The sequence below is a fragment of the Equus caballus genome, chromosome 11 (genome assembly GCF_041296265.1).
Source record: "Equus caballus isolate H_3958 breed thoroughbred chromosome 11, TB-T2T, whole genome shotgun sequence".
Taxonomy (NCBI): domain Eukaryota; kingdom Metazoa; phylum Chordata; class Mammalia; order Perissodactyla; family Equidae; genus Equus; species Equus caballus.
Window position 1 is genome coordinate 34,462,878 of NC_091694.1, and position 21,446 is coordinate 34,484,323.

The following is a 21,446-nucleotide window of genomic DNA, read 5'->3' on the forward strand; positions in this document are numbered from 1 at the left end:
AGTCATTATTATTTCAAGTATTTCTTCTGGTCCTTTCTCTTTCTTTTCCTTCTAGTATTCCCATGCATATGTTAATCTTTTGTAGTTGTCCCACAGTCCTTGGATATTCTGTTCTATTTTTTTCAGCTTTTGTTTTCTTTGGCTTTTGATTTTTAATCATTCTATTGATATATTCCCAAATCAGAGATTCCTTCCTCAGCCCTGTCCAGTCTACTAAGAAGCTCATCAAAGGCATTCTTCATTTTTGTATAGTGGTTTTTTATCTCTAGCATTTTCTTTTTTGTATTCTTTCTTAGGTTCCGTCTCTCAGCTTACGTTGCTTGTCTGTTCTTGCATGCTGTCTATCCAGTAGAGCCCTTAGCATATTAATCATAGTTGTTTCAAATTCCTGGTATGATAATTCCAACGTCTCTGCCATGTCTGGTTCTGATGCTTGCTCTGTCTCTTCAAATTGTGTTTTTTTGCCTTTTGGTATGCCTTGTAGTGTTTGGTTTTTTTTTTTTTTTTGACAGCTGGACATGATGTACTGGGTAAAAGGAACTGCTGTAAGTAGGCCTTTAGTAATTTGGTGGGGAGGTTTGAGGGGAGGGGAAGTGTTCTATAGTTCTATGATTGGGTCTTAGTCTTTTAGTGAGACTTTGCCTCTGGAATGTGAACTTCACAAGCGTTTCTCAGTTTTTTCAACTCCCTTAGGTGGATAAGGATGGCTAAAGCAGACTGGAGTTATTTTCCTTTTCCCATGTGGAAGGTTAGAACTGCTAGTTGGGTATTTCCCTTCCCCTGGGTCAGTTAGGCTCTGATAATACCCCAGCAGATTAGGCTCTGGTTAACTAGTTTCCCCTGAGGGCAGGCTTTGTTAAGAAGAACAGAGTGCTCTGGCATATTTCAAAATGTTTTTTTTCCTCCACCTGCTGGAAGCATGAGAGTATTTTTCTGATATTTATTGTGGGAATCTGGTCTGGTTCCTGGAAGTAATCTCACAATGTTTGGGAGCCCCCCATGACTGAGTGCCCCTGGGTTTTTAACTCTCAGAGTTATACATACCAAGCTTCCAGCAATTTATCACTTACAGTTCAGGTTTTGCTACCCCAGCAGTCATCTGTATTGGTTCGATTGGTGTCTCTGCTGTAGTAAGCTGTTACTGCCTGTATTCACCTGTTTGTCTCTCTAGTCTTGGGGGCAGTGGTTTGCCCTGTGTTGTCCTCTTTCTTATGGACCCAAGAAAAGTTGTTGATTTTTCAGTCTGTTCAGCTCTTTACTTGTTAGGACAGAGTGTCAACTGCCAAGCTACTTATATTTGAAAATGGAACCCAGAAGTCTACATCAGTTATCTTTTAAATAAATCCAGAAAATTCTTTCTTCACTCATCCTATTTCCTACTTCTAGTACCCTTCATTCCTTTGTGTAGATCCAAGTGTCCTTCTTATATAATTTTTCTTTCAGCTTGAAGAGCTTCATTTAACATTTGTAGTGCAGATCTGTTGGTAACAAATTTTCTCAGCTTTTGTTTCACCTTAAAAAAAAACTGTGATACGATATACGTAACAAAATTTACCATTTTAGCCATTTTTGTGTGTACAGTTCAGTGGTATTAAGTCTATTCACATTGTTGTACAGCCAGAACTTTTTCATCTTCCCAAATGGAAACTGTACCTATTAAACAATAACTCCTTCTCCCGCTTCCCCCAGCCTCTGGCAACCACCGTTTTACTTTCTATCTCTTGAATTTGCCTACTCTAAGAACCTTATTCAAGTGGAATCATACAACGTTTGTCCTTTTGTGTCTGACATTTCACTTAGCGTAATGTCTTCAAGCTTCATCCATGTTGTAGCATTTGTTAGAATTCCCTTCCTTTTTATGATTAAATAATATTCTATTGTATGTATATAGGCCAAATTTTGTTTATCCATTCATCCTTCAGTGGACATTTGGTTTATTTTCACCTTTTGTGAATAATAATGTTATGAACATTGGTGTATAAATATCTGTTCAAGTTCCTGTTTTCACTTCTTATGAGTGTATACCCAGAAGTGGAATTGCTGGATCATATGGTAATACTGTTTAATTGTTTGAGGAACTGCCATGCTGTTTTCCACAGTGGCTATACCATTTTACATTCCCACCAGCAATATAGAAGAGTTCCAGTTTCTCCACATTCTTGCCAAACATTTATTTTCTGTTTTGCTTTGTTTTTTAAATGATAGCCATCCTAGTGGATGTGAAGTGGTATGTCTCTGTGGTTTTGATTTGCATTTCTTAATGGTTAGTGATGTTGAACATCTTTTCATACGCTTATTGGCCATTTGTATATCTTCTTTGGAGAAATGTCTTTTCAAGTCCTTTGCCTATTTTTGAATAGAGTTATTTGTTTTTTGTTGTTGTTGAGTTAAAGGAGTTCTTTATATAGTCTGGCTATTAACCCTTTCTTAGATATATGATTTGAAAATATTTTCTCCCATTCTATGGGTTGCTTTTCACTCTGTTTGATGGTCTTCTTTGATGCACAAAAGTTTTTAATTCTCATGAAGTCCAATTATCTATTTTTGCTTTGACTTTTGGTGAAGTTTTATAGTTTTAGCTTGTATGTTTTAAATTTTTTATTCATTTTGAGTTAATTTTTGTATAGGTATTAGGTTTGGGTCCAGCTTCATTGTTTTGTATGTGAATGTTCATTTTTCCCAGAACTATTTGTTGAAGAGACTGTCCTTTCCCCCACTGAATGATCTTAGCACCCTGGATATGCAAGAGTTTATCTCTGGCTTTTCTTTTCTGTTCAGTTATTTTTGTCTGTCTTTATGCTAGTACCACAATGTTTTTAGTACTGTAGTTTTATAGTAAGTTTAGAAATCAGGGAGGGTGAGACTTCCAACTTTGTTCTGTTTTAAGATTATTTTGGCTATTTGGGGTTCTTTGAGATTCCATATGGATTTTAGGATAGATTTTTTTATTTCTGTGAGAAATGTCTGGGATTTTGATAGGGATTGTCACCTGTTTTAAAAGACATTTTCACTGGGTATTGAATTTTAGATTGACATTTTCCTTCTTATAGCACTTAAAAATATTTTGCTATTGTCTCGTCTTGCTTAGTTTCTAAAGAGTAGCCTGTGGTTGCTTCAGTTACTTCGGTTACGTGTATGTTAGTCAGGTTGATCTTAAACTACAGATCACTGAGTTTGTTTTAATTTTTCAAGTCATTTTTTCCTATCTGTGCTTATTTTATGTAGCTTCTGTTGCTATGTCTTGAAATCCCTGATCTTTTCTTCTGCAGCATCTAATTTGATGTTAATCTCACCCAGCCATTTTTTTTCAGTTATGGTGTTTTCATCTGCAGAAGGAACATCATAATTTTATGCATCACCTTTTTGTTTTTCTTTTTCTGTGATCACAGTCATGTGTTGCCTGTTGTTCATTGTCTGAAAACTATTGTTATGTATTTTGTCCAGTTTGTTAGTAGTTTATTTTGTTGTTAATGAGGTTGGGTCACTTCTGACTTCCAGCGACCCCATGTACATCAGAGTGGAACCCTGTGCAGTCTTTTTGCTCCATCCTTTCATATTCCAGTGCCGTATCAGACTATGCGCCACTGCTATTCATAGGATTTTTATGGCCAGCTTTTTCAAAAGTGGAGGGCCATATCCGTCTTCCTCATCTGTCTGAATCTGGAAGCTCTGCTGAAACCTGTCCACCGTGAGTGACCTGGCTACTATTTGAAATACCGGTGGCGTAGCTTTCAGCACCACAGCAACATGCAGCCACCTCAGTATGAAAACCAACAGACAGGTGGTGTGGTTTCCTGACCAGGAAACAAACCCAGGTCATAGTGCCAAGAGAGCCCAATCTTGACCACTAGACCACCAGGGCTGGCTAGTAGTTTGTTATGGATGGATAGATATGGTTTCTTCTAGCTAGAGGTAGATGTCCCTTCATCTCTGTTTTAAAAGATATTTTCATTGTTTCTTTAAAAGTTGGCTCTTTGGAAAACTTACACAAAAATATATATTTTTCCAAGTAAAAACCCTCTAAGCCAGATGTTGCACTAATTGAGCAAGATTAGCATTTGATACAGAAGGTAACTGATATTGACAACAAAGTTGGAAAAGTTTTATAATGAGATGATATGGACTTTTAAATGGTAGACACTTTTGAGTTTTAGTGGAGTAGCAGGAATCAGGGGCAGTAAAAATATCAGAACCTCTTTGATAATCAGTGAGTTGCAGTAACAGTCACCATCCCTAGAAACTTTATGATCTATGTTGATGATCTCACCTTCTGACCATAGTTCCTCAACCTTATTGATCCTGCTGACCTATTTCACCCATTAAGTCAACAGCATTACCACACCTTAGACTTTATTGTCATTTGGGCCTGCCCCACCTATAAACTCAAAAGTTGATGGTCTCCACACTAGTCGTAAATTGCCTTATTTTTTTTTCTTCCTGCAAACTTTCTCCCATTCACATCCCTCTGCTTATTCATACTTCAGTGGTCGCTCTTGAGTTATTTTCCCTTTCTTTTGTAAGTTTTCCTTCCTTTTGATTGTTTTTATTGCCTATAACTGTGTTGTGTTTTCTCCTATCCTTCCCAAGAAAACCTCACTCTTTCCTTAATCTGTTGTTTATGCAGTATCATATGTGAGAGCAATCTCTTATTCTACTCTGTCCTTTCATTAGTCTATAATTGATTTGACTATCCTTACTGGATAGTTGGGTTCTTCTCTTCCCTGGATCTTTTTGTTGCATATTCCGTAAGGTACATACTTTATCTAAGAGGAAAATCTTATAATATTGAGTAGGATGATTCTTCAAAGAATGAAAAACTAATAGCTGCTCTCTTAGGTAGGATCTCTGCTCAGTATACTATTTTCTTTTATAATAGCTACTCTCTTATGTAGTATCTCTACTCAGTATATTACTGTCTTTTATGTGTATTTTTTTATGTAATTATTTTTATAAAAATGATATTTGCTCATTATAAGCAATTCAAGTAACATCAAAGAGTATAAAGAAGAAAGAAAAAAAATCACTCAGAATGCCATTATCAAAGCCTAGTTATTAATTAATAATATTTCTTTTTTATTATTGTCTTTTCTTTTTTATGGTTTGCTATTTTTATGTAGTATTTACAGGCAAAGACACTTCATTCATCAAAATTTTTTTTTTAGCCAGGTCAACTTTTTATTGATTATGGCTTCTGCCATTTAGTTCTTTTCTTGATGGCTGTTATTTCTAACATAGTCAGTATTTCTAGGGGAAGTTTTGCCAATCACAATTTTGTCAAATAATTGGTTCTTCTGTCAGTTTTTAGTCAATAACAAATTTTATCCTGTGCAGTTTTAGCCAATGTGAGATTTGTTGTTGTTGTTGTTGATTTCTACTAGTCATGTTTGTTGAGTCTTCAATCTCTATTGAGAATGAAATGGTGATGTCAATATATCCTACTTCTGTATACATTGTTATCAACATTATGCGGAGGTGGTATGCCTGTAGTACCAGAGGAAGGCAATTTGGTATTTTAAATTTTTGAAATTTACATTTTATTTATCTATCTTTGAAAAGTGATATATGCCTATGGTATAAAATTCAAGACCCATTCTGTTTCCTGCCCCAGAGGCAACTGTTATTGGTTTCTTGTGACTCCTACCAGCATTATAAAAGCAAGTGTGTATATATGTGTGTGTGTGTGTGTGTGTGTATATGTATGTGTGTATATATATATGTGTATATATATATAAAATATATATAATATACAGGCAAATTATAATGTGATACATACATAGACGTATACAAGCGCATATATTTTTGTCCCCACTCTCTTGGAAATAAGTGTGTCATCAAAATCTTTGATCTGTTTTCTGCCTGATTGGTTAAAAAAATGCCATCTCATTGTACTTTTAATGTATATTTCTCTTTTTATGGGTAAAGTTGACTATCTTTTCAAATACCTGGTTATCTCTTTTGCCGATTAGGTTCTTGGTCATTCTCTTACTGTTTTACAGAGGTTCTTCATATTAAATTAGCTTTTTATTTGTGTTATGAATTGCAAAAATACATTTTTTTACTAGTTTGTTATTGATCTTTTGATTTTATAATAATTTCTACTATGCTGGAAATTTTGATTTTATATAGTTGAAGTTATCAGTCTTTTATGGTCTCTGGGTTTTGGTCACACTTATAAAAACCTTTCTCACTCAAAGATGATTTAAACAGTTTTCAATTGTTTCTCATATTTAAATCTGGAATTTATTCTGATGAGTAGTATGAGATAGGAACATAACTTTTTTCCCCTGGGTTGCTACTCAATTGTTGCAACATCATTTATTGATTAGTTCTTCTTTTCCCTATTGATTTGAGATGCGATCTTTATGCCTTTATGATGTTCTAAGTTCCTTAATGTATCTGGTTCTATTTCTAAACTTTCTATTTTCTTTTCCATTGATCTATACTGTTTTGATTATTGTAGCTCATTAATATTTTATATGTCTAGTTCTTCATTATTATCCTTTCATTTAAAAAGTATTTTGGCTATTCTTGCTTGTTTATTTTTACCTTACTAACTTATTTTTTCAGCTTTATTAGGTATAATTGGTGAATAAAATTGCAAGTTATTTAAAGTACAGAGCACGATGATTTGATATACATATAGATTGTGCAAGGATTCCCCCTGTCTAATTAATTAACACATACTCTTATTAACTTCTTAGATGTATTTTAAAGTTGATTCCTAGGTGATTTATCTTTTATTTCTATATAATTGGGGTTTGTTTTCCTATTAGATTTTCTATTTAGTTTCGGTTTTATATATGAATATTATTAGTTTCTGTTTTTGTTTTGTTTTTGCTTGAGAAAGATTGTCGCTGAGCTAACATCTGTGGCAGTCCTTCTCTATTTTGTATGTAGGATGGCACCACAGTGTGGCTTGATGAGCAGTGTGTAGGTCCGTACCTAGGATCTGAACTGGCAAACCCTGGGCCACAGAAGCAGAGCCCACAGACTTAACCACTATGCCACTAGGCTGGCCCCCTCTGTTTTTTTTTCTTAGTGAACCACATTTATTGTATTTTTTTTGCTGAGCTACATTAATGAATTCTTTTATTTGTAATAGTTTCAGTAAATTTTCTCATGTTTTCCAGGTATACAATCATTTCTTTTATAAATAGTGATCATTTTACCTCCATTACAATTTTATATAATATCTCCAAAACAAAAGTTGTATAATAATAGTAACAGATAGAATGATCATATAACTTATTGCCCAAACCAGCACACTTGTGAGAATGAAGGCGGTGGGGCATTATTATTAATTAACCTGAAACAACAGATATAAATTGGGATTGTCCCAGGCACACTGGGAAGTATGGTCATCTTTGTCTTGTTTGAGACTTTAATGGGAATGCTTCTAGCGTTTCCCCATTAAACATGACACTGGCTTTTGAAAATTTTATATATATTTAAAAATACATTTTATATATATAATGTGTAAATTATATATAGTATAAGTTATATAAGTTTATAAATTATATAGATTTATATATAAACATGTAAATTATAGATGTAATTATGTATTAATTATATATTTTATATAATTTTTTGTCATGTTAGAGAAGAATCATCTTATTCCTATTTTATTCAACATTTTCATCAAGAAAATATTAAACTGTAGAGATGAATATGATTTTTTGCGTTTTATCTTTTAACATGTTAAACTACATTAATAGATGTCCTAATACTGAATTATCCTTTTGTTCTGGCTTTTAGTTTTGCATGTGTGTTTGTGTGTGTGTGTGTACATGTATAAGTGTCCTGTTTGCTATTTCATTTAGAATTCATTGTTTCAGTGTTCATTAATGATATTGGTCTCTTGATATTTTTAGTGAGAGAAAATTCATCTAGATTTGGTTTAGGATCACTGTGTTTGTTTTATAAAAAAGAAATTTTAAAGTCTCCTTATTTTTAAAACCTTTTATTAAGAAAATTTCATACACAAAGCAGAGAACCCCCTTGTGCCTATGACTCAGCGTTAACAGTTAGCAGTGTTTTGCCATTTTACCTCCCCTATTTTCTTATTTACCCCCTACCATTTTTTTCTCTTTTTTTGAGGGGAGGATCCGTGGAGGAAAGGGTGAGGGGCTGGAATATTTTAAAGCAACTATCAGACATCATATCTATGTGCCCATAAATAATTTAGTGTTATTTCAACCAAAGACTTTTAAAAACATAGCAATGGCATTTTAAAGATAATGTTATTATAGCTAAAAAAATTTAAAAATTAACAGTAATTCTTTGTCTCATACCCAGTCTGTTTACAGTTGTCTTTAGTTGTTTAAAAAATGTCATTTTAGAGTTGACTTTTTGAAAATCAGAATCCAAACAAGGTATGTGCATGACATTTATTTTAAGAGAGAGATCTCAATTATTTGTTGAAAAAACTGCATTATTTGTCCTGTAGGATTTCTCATATTCAGAATTTGTTTGAATTTATCCTCAGAGTGTCATTTAAGATAGTCCTCTATCCCCATATTTCTGTTTATGGTAGTTACATCTAGAGGTTGAATTAGACTCAGGTTTGATTGTCCTTGTTTTTTGTTTTTCAGGAATAACACAAAGTACTATATGCTTATGTTATATCACTCAGGAGGCAAATAATGTCAAATTCTCTCTCTTTATAATAATAGATCAGGATTATGTTTTCATGTCATTTAATATTTTTATGCATCATTTTTAATGACTCCACTGCATTCTGTTGAATGGCTGTCCTATAATTTATGTTTATAATTTCTCATGGCTGTATGTTTAGGTGAGAGTCTTTTTCATTCACTATGCTAGTTACTTAGTACATTTTATTATATTGAAGACTCAGAGACTTCTTCTACTTAGGGAAATTCTCTCTTGTTATTTCTTTGATAATTTCAACTCTTGACTTAATCAGGAGTGATGGGTGCTTTTTTTTCTTTCTTTTCTTTTTTCTTTTTTTTTGCTGAGGAAGATTCACCCTGAGCTAACATCTGTGCCAGTCTTCTTCTATTTTGTACATGGGTTGCTGCCACAGCATGGCCGCCGATGAGTGGTGTAGGTTTGCTCCTGGGAACCAAACCTAGGTCACTGAAGCCAAGTGTGCCGAACTTAACCACTATGTCATGGGGTCGCCCCCCCAGGAATGATGTGCTTTTGAAGAAATAGAAACCTACTCAAAGAAAGATCAAGTAGAAATACAAGTGCCCTTTTTGGAACTCAGAAGTTTTTAGGCAGCTTCTCTTCTCTTTGGGTCCTCAAGTATGTCTTCTCTCCCTCTCTCTGAAGAGTTCTCTCATTATTTTTTTATGGACTGCTTTTTCTGGATACTTACCCTCTTTCATATGACCTTACCATGACATCTCAAATTGGAAGCCTAAAAGTGTACAGAATGTTCTGGTCTGTTCCCTGTAGTTAATCAACTAGTTTAAATGCCCCAAATACAAATTCCTAGGAAAGTGAATCTTACTAGTCTTGCTATGCCTGGGAGCATGTTGGCATGGTCATGTGTTAGTAATGTAGATATTAGATCCACTTTTTCAGCAGGGGCTGTAGATGATGAACTATTTTCAGAATAAAGGGTTGGACACATATCTAAAGAGGTGCCTAATACAACATCTTTATCAAATGCACTAAATTCTTACACATGTAAGAATATATACCATTATTGCCCATCTTTAAAAAAAATTTTGATTATTCTCACTAGTTTATTTTCCAGATTAAATTTAGAACCTGTGGTAATATAAATCTATACTGTCTGTCTGATATGGTAGCTACTAGCCACATGTGACTATTTATTTAAATTAATTCAAATTAAAATTTAGTTCCTCAGCTGCGCTAATCACATTTCAAGTGCTCAGTAGCCACGTGTGGCTAGTGGCAAGTGCATTGAATAGTGCAGATATAGAACATTCCGTCATCGCAGAAAGTTTATTGAGTAGTGCTTCTTTAGAGGCTTGTATATTGATAATGACTTATCTAATTTTTAATGCCCAAGAAAGAAGCAACAATCTCTATGTAAGGTTTGTTTATGGCATTTTGGTCAATATGTGGAATATGATGCCACAGGATAGCTTTGTTTTCTCATTTTAAAAAGGGTCATTGAAGAGAGTTTGAAAAATACCAAAATACTATAAGAGAGAAAAATCTCCTGCAATCCCAAGGGATAGGAATTTTTAAAAAGCCTCTTTGAAGTATAATAGACAAGTGCACATATCATAAGTGTGCAGTTGGGTTGATTTTCACCAATTAAATAATGTATGTATGTCTTTTTTACCACAGTTTCTCTATTTCTGGGTTCTTTTTGATTCATGTCTTGATTGTTTGGATTTTATAATCACATAGTTTTCTTCAAGAAGAGCACTTAAGTATATTTTTTATTATATCACATCAAGACGCACATGATGCCGGTTTGCCTCACCACTGATAATGCTAAGTTTGACCACTTGGTTAAAGAGGTGACTGCCAGGTCTCCATTATAAGGGCACATTTTCCTTTTGTGATTAATAAGTAATCTGTGGGATGGTACTTGGAGACTGTGTGAATATCCCCCCAACAATGTTTCACACAAAATGGTTGTAAGCAGTTTTAGATTTTAGCATCCATTTAGGTAGCTTGCAGGAGTGAGTTATTACATGGGAGTTACAAAATGATGATTTTTAAAATTCTATCATTCTAATTCCGTTTACAATTTTTAGCTGGCATTCTTCTCCAAGGAATAACTTTCCCATTTTTCTCCATCTCCTTTGTTTCTTCCTTTTTATTTCTTTTTTTTTTCTTGCTCAAAAACCCAGGTATTTCTCATGAATTGGGTTAGTCAGAGTTATCACTATACTTTGAGATTCATTGTTATAGTCACATCTGTGTAAAGTGCTGTTAAACCAGGATAATTTTTGCTGTATAGTAGGTTGATCATCTTTATGATATATTTGTTCTTAAACTGAGAATTCTTATAGAATATGATTGTTCTAGGATAAATTTAGATAAAAAATTATACCGTTTTGGGTCTTTCTTGATTAATTCAATTGAAACATAAACTTTTCAGAAACTGGGGCAACTGTGTTAAGGAATTCCCATTTACACTAGGCAAGAAAGTAAACAGTAAATGGAGAGTAGGATAACAAACACTTATGGTATCAAAAAACAACCGTGAAAAGGATCTGTCTTAATGTGCTAGCCCATTGCAGTTTAACATATTGCTTACAACCTTCACAATAGAATTTGAGTGACTTCAGTTACACATTCCAGGAGACTGGCAGTCTGTTACAATCAGAGTCTGAACTTTAGAGCAGGCTAATTTACAGCGATGGGATGAAGAAAGTTGTGGATTTGTATTACACACTCTCACCTGACACTGCATCTGATCCCTTACCTGCTGATTGACATCTTGAATGAGCTCTTTGAAGCAAGTTCCAGCTTAATTAAAACGTTTGCTTGGTTAGCAGTGATCTGTGAAAGCCTGTGATAAATATTGAATCAGGTTCACCTGCTGGTTGCTGTGAGTGGATAAACAGCTGCTTTGTGCAGTTTAATCATGAAACGCAGTAGAGTACTACTGCTGTTTGAATTTTTTAAAAAGAATAGTTGAAAGGTATAGTTATGTCACTTTTGCTATCGTACTAGAGTGTGTGCTTATGTGAGATTTTGCACAACAGACATTCAGTACCTGTTTAGATGGCTTGCACAACAGCAAATGGTTGATAAAAACCTTCTTTTTTATGCCTCAAAGATCGTAGTATAATTCTACATTCATTGGCTTTTTCCCACTAACTCTTTATGTGCATAACATTTTGGAAGAAAGAAAAGGCGATATTTTGCTTTTTTGCCAAGTTAAATGGTAGATGAAAAAGATCCTGTTAAAGCTTTGTTTTAAGATTTAAGCTTATGAATTCCAACTTCTCCACAAATTTATCATGTATTTTGTAGCAATTTGAGGACTCTTTTATTTATTTATTTTTTAAGATTTTATTTTTTCCTTTTTCTCCCCAAAACCCCATGGTACATAGTTGTATATTCTTAGTTGTGGATCCTTTTAGTTGTGGCATGTGGGACGCCGCCTCAGCATGGCTTGATGAGCGGTGCCATGTCCATGCCCAGGATTCGAACTGGCAAAACACTGGGCCGCTGCAGCACAGTGCGCGAACTTAACCACTCGTCCACCAGGCTGGCCCCTGAGGAGTCTTTTAGATTTTACTTTTTTCATCTGTAAAATGGAGTTAGAAATAAACAGCAGTGAACTAAGTGTTTTAGAATTATGTTAATATTAGGTAATTAACAAATATTAGAAGAGAAATGTGTTTACAAGCAGTAGAGGAACTTGTATAAAATTATCTTCTTTGGACTATTGATTTGTTTATTCCTTTACAGAATAAATGTGTATTGCCAAGTTGGTTGTAAAGAAAATGCTGTTTCTATTTGATTTTCACTATAAAATCAACATAAATTCTGAAATAAAGCCCTCACCGAAATAGATCATAATCTTCTTTGAGCACCCGAGGAGAGTTATGGACTCACTTTCTAAAAATGCACACAAAATTGTGTCTGTAAGTTTCTGGATGATCTCAAACCTTCTCCTCTGTTAACAGTCCATGGACTCTAAGAATCTGTTTCCTAATAAATTAGGTTGAAAAATTTTGGTCAGGAGGGATTAAGATAAAAGCTATTCTGCTGGGTGTTAAGCAGCTGAGGAAGAACCAGAATAGAGTATATTTACTGTGATAGGTTTCTTTTGAAGCACTTTTTAACATTTTTCAGGTATATCGTCCACTGTAATCCTTAGCTCCAAGGATTATCTACTATAGTGGGGATTCCTAATTCTCTACCCAAAATTTAATAGTTTTATTCCTCATCAATTTGGAATTTTATGGAGAGGATAAAATTTTATGTCATACTCAACCTGTTCAACATTTTTTTTGATATTTATGTTGACAGATGCAACTCTGGTTCATATTTTGTCATGATATATAGTATTCCGTTGATTGAAAACCCCCCACAATTTATTTATGCCTTCTTCTGTTGATACACTTAGCTTGTTTTCCTCACTATTAAAACAGTACAGCAAAGAATATCCCTATTATATCTGTCTTAATGTGCAAGTTTCTCTCGCATTTGTACCTAGCAGTGTCATGCTGAGTCAAAGCATCTATGTTTCTTTGATTTCACTAGATCACGAATTTGTTCTCCAAATTGGATATGCCCGTATATACTTGGATCAGCAGTGTATGAGAGTTGCATCATATCCTCTCTATCACCTAATCTGGTGGATGTGAAATGGAATCTAGTTATGGTTTTTATTTGCATTTTCCTAATTAGTAATGAGGTTGAGCATTAGGTTGCACATTTTTTCAGATTTCTTTTGGTCTTTCAGTTTTTCTCTTCTGTGATTTTCTTGTTTTTGGCCATCTGTTGGGTTTGTCTTTTTAAAATTGATTTGTTGGAATTATTTGTGTGTTATGGATATCTTTAGTTGGTTATATGCAGTGCAAATATCTTCTCAGTCTATGCCTTCTTTTACCTTTTTTTTTAAAGAGGAGTGTTTTTTTAAATAGAAATTTTACATTTTAATGAGATTGTGTTTTCACTCATTTGTGTTTTAGTATATTATTTAAGAAATCCTTCCCTACATTGAGATCATAAAGATATTTTGTTCTATAGGAACAGAGACCTTATGGCCCACAAAACCTAAAATATTTACTCTCTAGCCCTTTCAGAAAAAGTTTATTGACACTTGCTCTAAAGAGTCTCTTAAATGAGAGTTTTTGGTTTTTTTCCCTGTGCAACATAATGTGAATCTTGTTAGAAAATATTTTATTCAAATGTCAACTAATAATAAGTTAAAATAGTTTTTATGAAGTAAATTTTATAGCTTACTCATAGGAATATTTTGTAATTGCACTCAGAAAACAAGGCACTTAGAGTACTAACTTTAAACAATTTTGTAATTCATGAGTGAAACTGGTACTGATAAGCTCCAAAATCTATTCTTTTGTAGAACAATTAAAGAGTGAAACTCTTTTTGTCAGTAAGATGAGGTGACCTTTGTCATTGTCTTCTACTTGACTTGATGTATCAGGAATTCTAATGTTGCTTGAATGAATGAATGAGATAGTACATGTAAAGTGCTTACCACAGGGATAGCCTTAATAAATGATAGTTACTATTAATAACGAATATATCAGGATATGTGTTTGTCACTCACAAAGTGGCCCGAATATTAACATAACAAGATGATTTTTCTTTTTGGCCTTGAAAAATAACAAAATATCCTGTACTTTTTCTTTTAAAAGCTAACCTTTTTATGTTGAAGTAACTTTTTGATAGGTGAAGAACTTCAAATTAAGACATCAATTAAGCATCTATCAGATTTTGTGCATGGGTACAGTACTTGGTTTATAGACATTAGTTACAGTCTATCAATTAAAAAAATTTAATTTACATTTATGTGCAAAACACCATGCTCAATGAATGAGTTATATAAAGAAATGTAAGAGTTTCTTTCCTCAGGGAATTTGCTGTATGGTTGAAAGCTAATACATGCACATATGGAAAGTTATGGAAAAGTATGTTACTGTTTCATGGACCTAGTTTTCCCTTTATTTCATACAAATAAGCTTTTTTGGGGGGTCTCTTTTCCTCTCTACTTCTTTATATACTTATTTTTCTTATTAAATATATCATTTTATGCTTGATTTTAGAATTCAATTCATAGCCTCCTTTTAGAAGCTCCCCTGATTTATGAATTAGCAAAATAACATCTCTCGCAATGAAATAGTTTCTAATTATTCTTTCTTTATTTTCCTTTTCTAAACATGTTTGATTACCATGCTCATTTTTATTTTCATTGAATGGGAGGATATCATGACTTCCTGTCACTGCTGTTTTCAGGATTCTTTCTCTGGTTTTCATACAAAATTGAAAGTTGCTGATTTTGGTACAAACATACATGTCTCTTTGAAGCCTGTGTTCTATTGCCACAATCAGTTTTTTCCAGCTTCAAATAAGATTGTGCCAAATCCTTTAAATGGAAACTTTAATAGAAGATCACTTCTGAAGAAATAATTCTTCTAAGGAAAAAGAATCAATTTTCTTAATTTTCATCTTCTACTCTACTTGCCCAACTACCCACTGAAAAACCATCTTCTTGAGGAGTCAGCCTTAAATTCATAGATGATATAATTACCTCAGAGCACTTTAAAACTTAAACAAAAATATGTTTAATATAAAATTAGCCATGGTTTATACTTTTCTCAATTATGGAGTGAAAAACAAATTTAAGGTACCTAAGTAAAGCTGCTTTAGTGTGAAAAGTTTCCTGAAACTAGTTCTTGATCTATTGCTTTTGTTAGTGCAGCTACTAGCATAACATTTTAAGATAAGCAGATCCTTTCTTTAAAAATTATTAGTGCCAAATTCACCCCTTTTAAAAATTAAAAGTTAGAATGCAATGTAACTAGTTATAAAGCTGTATAACATCCCTTTTTATTAAAAAATATATATAGAAGATACATGTATGAAGATCTGCAAGTTATACACTAAATCATTTGTGGTGGAGGCTTGACTTATTTTGTATATTTCTGTATTGTTTGAATTTTTTGGTTAGAAAAAGAGTGGAATTAAAATAAAAGGAGTAGATGGTAAAGCTCTAAGTGGAATTGATTTTGGAAAGTATTACATTGAAAAGTAGTTTCTGAGCCTTGAAAAAAGACCACTTTATTGGATTACTTTTATGCTTGGATATAATATATCCATAAGTATATAATAATGCATTGGGCCCTAGCATTCTAATATTCAGAATGAATTTAGCTGTATCATAGGGAAGAGAAATAGTATAATTGAGTGAAAAGATTGAAGGTATAAAAAAGTAAACTAATTCTGCTACCTAGAGTTACCTTAATTCTTTTACTATGTTAATTAATTAGTGTGATCACTGCAAAGGCCGAAAAAGAAGTTAGTCAGAAATATCATGATATAATTTGCATTCCATTTTCTGTGTGACCATAAATTGTTAGATATTGCAGTATATGTAACATAAACCACATCAGTTGTTTCCTGCCTCACTGTTGACAAGAGCCCGATTCATAACTCTTCTTTTTATCCTTTCAGTGAATAAGTAATTATTCAATATAGAAGGCAGGATATTTGGAACTGGCTATTTAATGTGGCAGCACTCTGTAATGAAATCTGCTGTTACTGGCAACCTGAGAGGGGAATGTAACAATTCCAGCATGGCTGTAACTTTATCTGACTTTGACTGACTGTTTATTTGGCACATCAGTGAACCTTTTATCCCAGTGAGTGACAGCTCCAGAAGGGTCACATTTACATCCATTCTATCATGTATTGTAATATTTAATGGTGGACAAGGTTGAGTGAGACTGGGAGTAATTTGAACTTGCTTTTCCACTGAGTTGAGGCTAAAAGACAGCTTGATCCCCAGTATTGTGGTGTAACATGCTATGACTTAGCATTTGTTTATGAAGGCTAATCTTACTGATTCTAATTTTAAAAAAAACTTCAGTTAAATGATGTATTTGTTCTACTAAACTAAAACTTTCCAGTACAAATTCTCTTAAGCCACTGTGCTATTTAGCTTCCCCCCCCCATCAGTGACTACTTCTATAAACTAACCATTTCACAGTATTTCTCTTAAATGAGGCTGCGTTCTGTCTGATTTATGTCGTAATTGAGGTTGAGAAGGGAGTAGTTATTAAGAATCCATGGGTTCTAATATTTAGCATTAAACCTTTTTTTATTTTTGAGAGTTTGGAAACAGGAGAGAAAAATCAGGTAACTATTAGACTATATTTCTGATGTTCCTTATGATGTGTTTAAGGAGACATTTATGAAACTATTTTAATTATGAAACTGAATTACAAGTAAAATTGTTCAGAAAAAGCTATGCTGAGTGATAATTTTGCTGATGGATTTGCATTCCATGACAGGTAATTGAATTTCAGATATACTTGTTCCATACAAGCAACCTGCCTTCATTATTAAATATTAATAATTTGTATTCATTTTTATACCTTTGCTAGAGAATAGTTTTTCTCTTCTAGTTTTTAGTGATACTTTAAATTCAACTTGATATTTCTATTCTTTTGTAAGCTATATTTAAACTGCTGTTTAAAATATTGATATATTATAGGATATTTGAATGGGCCTTGCTGTGAACAAAAATAGCACTGTCAACTCTAAACTGTAGTATCACAAGTTCACTTGAAGCCCAAGCAAAAATGAAAATCATCCTCCATTTTGTCTTATTTCTATAATTTATGAAAGAGGAGAATTAAAATGAATGTACTTAAGACATTTGGAATTTGAGAGTTGGAGTAGTATGTTAGAAAGCAATGCAAATATGGAAATATTTAGAACTTAAGAGTGAAAGAGAACCAATTTGAAATGGAATTTATAGTTTTTTATTTAATGGCAAGTTTTAGATGATGTAATATCTTGAAATTTGTCTTTATTTGACAGTTGTGATTCATTAATTAAGGTTCTGATTCCATGAGAGGTTTGATCACATTTTTTATGGTAATCCAGACATTAGTTATCTTTTCTTTCTTTTGTTACAGCCCCCTGGTCACTGTTCTAGGTGTTGTTGTTCTACTAAACAAGGAAACAGCCAAGATTCTTCAAATACCATTAAGAAGGATCAAGGGGGGAAATCCAGGATACCTAAAATATATTTTGGGACACGCACCCACAAGCAGATTGCTCAGATCACTAGAGAACTCCGGAGGACAGCGTACTCAGGGGTCCCAATGACTATTCTTTCCAGCAGGGATCATACTTGCGTCCATCCTGATGTAGTTGGTAACTTCAACAGAAATGAAAAGTGCATGGAATTGCTAGATGGGAAAAATGTGAGTAAAGTTATTTTGTTTTAGAGAAAATATAAGACTGAAAAGATTCAAATTACTTGACTTTTTATGTGTTCATTTTGTTTCATATGTACATTTCCTGTGTCAAACAAATAACTTATGAAAATCAAATTAATTGCTAGTATTGATATTTTTTGTAAAATAATTTGACCATAAGAAAATCTTAATTCAAGTTTAGAATTATGGGTTTTGGTCCTAAAGCTTGGGGATATTTAATTCCTTGAAATTAATTTCTATTTTAGGCAGAAGTCTTCTTACTTTCTTCTTTTAAATCCTTGTACCAAAAAATAGTCAAACATCGATGATGTCATATGAGGAGATAAAAGTATTTAAATGAATTAGTCTAATTAGATCTAATTAATATATTTTACATACTTTAAAACTTCATAAGAAGATAGTTTATTTAGGCTCTCTGTGAGCAAATTTTAAAATGTCTTTTAATTGAATGAGAAATATAGTAAGTTTCTTGTCTTGTAATTCTGATTTTTATGGACTTGTCTTTCAAAAGAATTTTTAACTTTAAAGATATGTCGTTGATGGTTTTGAAGTTTTCCAGGGAAATCTAGAATAATATGAATTTGGGCCAGGTGGAAATAGAGAAATCTTTCTTACTAAAGACATATGATTTTTTAATAAGTTTTTGACAGTATTAGTGTTGTAGTCCATATACCAATTTCATAATTGGTTTACTCTAAAATTGAAGTTACAAGTCTGGGATTATATCCAGAAATTATTGGTGAACGATAAATTGATAGTGTGTGAAATGACCAATGATATTTTAATATATTTTCAAAGTTGTTCTGTCTTTCACTAGTATTTTGTCAAACATAGTTGCTTATGCACAAAAGGCTATGAGCTATAGCCCCTAGAGTTTCATTTAATTGATATATTCATCTCCTACCATATAATGTGAATGAATTATTTTGTATTATGCTTTTCTTTCTCAATCTTTCTTTTATTAGGTGGAAATTTATTCAGTCTTTATTTGAGGATATTCAAAAGATGCTTCAATATTCAAACATGAGAATGTGAAATATAAGTATTAAGGGGCTTCAATGGGAAAACTTAAGTGACTTGTTCAGAGCCAGGAAGAGAATATAGAATTGCTGAATCAAAACCATTGTTGAAATTCTATGATCATATTTATTTCCTTATAAGTTCTTTTTAACTAATTGAGGAATTGTGAAATTTCTTCACTTTGTATATTTTAAAAGTTCTCTTCAAGGAGAGATGAAAATATTTTAAAAAATCAAATGCTAAAAAAATAAAATAGAGAACAGGCTCTTCATGGTGAAACCTCATAAATTTTATAATTAAGTAGACTTCTTTCCATAAGTGGCTAATTGATCTACTAAATTCCTCAAATGCTTGAAATTTGTTTTGTGGCTGTATAGTCTATGCAGGAAGACTTGCTGGCCTTGTCCTTATCTTTTTACTACTTGTGATGGGGAAAATTATTATGTAATTTATCATGTATCGTTATCCTGTTGGTAAAAGCAATTTTAAAGTTTAAGATTGCATATTGGAAGCAAATATTCTTATTTTATGTAATCCTCTAGAATCCTGCAGTGCTGGTCATGTTTTTTGATTGATCTTTACTCTCATAAGTTTGAATCATGTAAAAATAAAAAAGTAATCTAATAGACTTGAATATTCAGAATTTTTCATTGGCCTTTAGTTTCTGTTTTAAATGAAACAAATCTTTTATTTTTGAATGTTAGTGATATAAATAATTGAAGCTATCTGCTTGTGGTTGTTTGTCTTGACCTAATTCTGCCTCAGAATGCTTAGCTCATAAGCATACATGAACATTCTTTTTGTTGTTCCCAAGCCCCCAGGGTAACTTGGTATTGTAATGAGGGCCAATTACAAAGTCACTATAAGTGTCTATGTTTACTATGGCTGAATTACCAACGTGAAATGATAAATAGATAACTGACAGTTTGAGTGAAAAAGAGTTTAAAGTGTGATAGCGCTTCAATCGACATACTCCCTTCAGGGTTGTGTTACACTGCTAAAATGGATGAGCTTTTCTGGTTTTGCTATCAGCCTGCATAGGAGTGCCATTCTAAGTGCCCTTAAAGTGTAAACTTTCTGATTTTTTGGCTTGATCCGAAGGCACATGTGTTTTTGTTCGCTGTTTCTTTTGCAAAAGTGCTCCTATACTGGAAAAGCAATACACTTATCTGTTAAAGTTAATTTTTGTTTCAATTAAGAAAAAATAATCTTAACTAGCCCTAGAAATAATTCCAAAAAACTACTTTAGGTATGAAAGAATATCTATTTTTTGTTAAGATTAGATTTAACAGTTCGTAATCATGGACTCTGAAGGCATCTTAGTGATCATTTTGTACAAATAGAAGCTTTCAGAATAGTATGAAGGATAGTTGTAATGAAGAAATGGTGAATGCCATATTATTAAACTCAATCTGTAAGAAGTTCAGTATGAAAGATACTTGGCACATCTCCACCTGTCTCTAGATTCCAGAATCATAGTTTTTGAGCTGGAAGGAACCTTAGAAATAGTGTAGTCAGTAGGTCAGGGAAATCGTAAAAGGCTTCTGGTTCAACTACTCTTTTGATGCCTAGTCACATGAGAAAAATGGACCTTGAACTTTGCCCAGTGTCAGACAACTAACTAGCAAGACAAGAGGCAAGTTTTCTAATTCCTAGCCATTGCTATTTTGATTACACTAGAAAACAAAAACAAAAGATGGCATTATGGTATAGGAAAGTTGACACAGCAGGAAGGGTAAAACAAGAGTAGTAGAGATTAGACAAAGTAAGTAAAAATAAAAAATGAACTAAATAAAGAAGGTTAGGTGAGCCTTTTTCTCCTAATTTTTATTTTTAATGCCTTGGAGAACCAACAAGTGGCTTCCCTTACCGTGGCTGAATAAAACACTTTAGGAGTACTACTAGTCCTCACCTGATCATGTCTTGTCCTTGGATCTACTGACGTTGTTTTATAGGTTATGAACCTTTTATGCTTTACTTCATGTCCAGCAACTTCTAGGTACTTCTCTGTATGTAATGGTGTATGTATGTTTTGAAAATATAGATTTGCCTTTTGGATAGTTCATAGAAAAAGCCTATATATTAGCTTATATGAAAGCCTATATATAATATATATAATTGTTTTTGACTTTTAAGGACAGCCAACTGGGAAAGATAAATATTGGATTTCAAAATCACATTTAATTTTTTTATTGATACATTAATGAAAATAAAAATGGCCCATTATTCTACCAGTCACTCCCAAATGACAAGGGAAAAAGAAAAGTAATAACATATATATGGATAGAAGATTCAAAATTACAGACAGGCATGAAATGAAAAGAGATCTCTTTTCATTCCCTTAACTCTTGAAAGAAACTATAAGGTTTATGTGTATTCTTCCAAAACATTTAAAATATATATTTGCTATAATATATATGTATATATTCTTTTAAAAACTTAAACACATCAGCAAACAGACAAATCTAACTCATTTTTTAAGGGCTATATGTTTGGTATGAATTTACTATAATTTATTTAACATATTTCTTGTTGTTAGAC

The 21,446-nt window shown here is 32.9% G+C and overlaps 1 protein-coding gene across 2 annotated transcripts in view; it reads left to right on the forward strand.

The window, feature by feature from the left end:
• The window catches only part of BRIP1 (BRCA1 interacting DNA helicase 1), a 185,914-nt gene that overhangs the window by 39,934 nt on the left and 124,534 nt on the right, over positions 1–21,446 (forward strand). For both annotated transcript variants that reach the window (XM_023652939.2, XM_070227532.1), the window contains exon 7: positions 17,580–17,870. In XM_023652939.2, the coding sequence (XP_023508707.2) occupies positions 17,580–17,870 (291 nt within the window). The remainder of the gene's footprint in view (positions 1–17,579; positions 17,871–21,446) is intronic.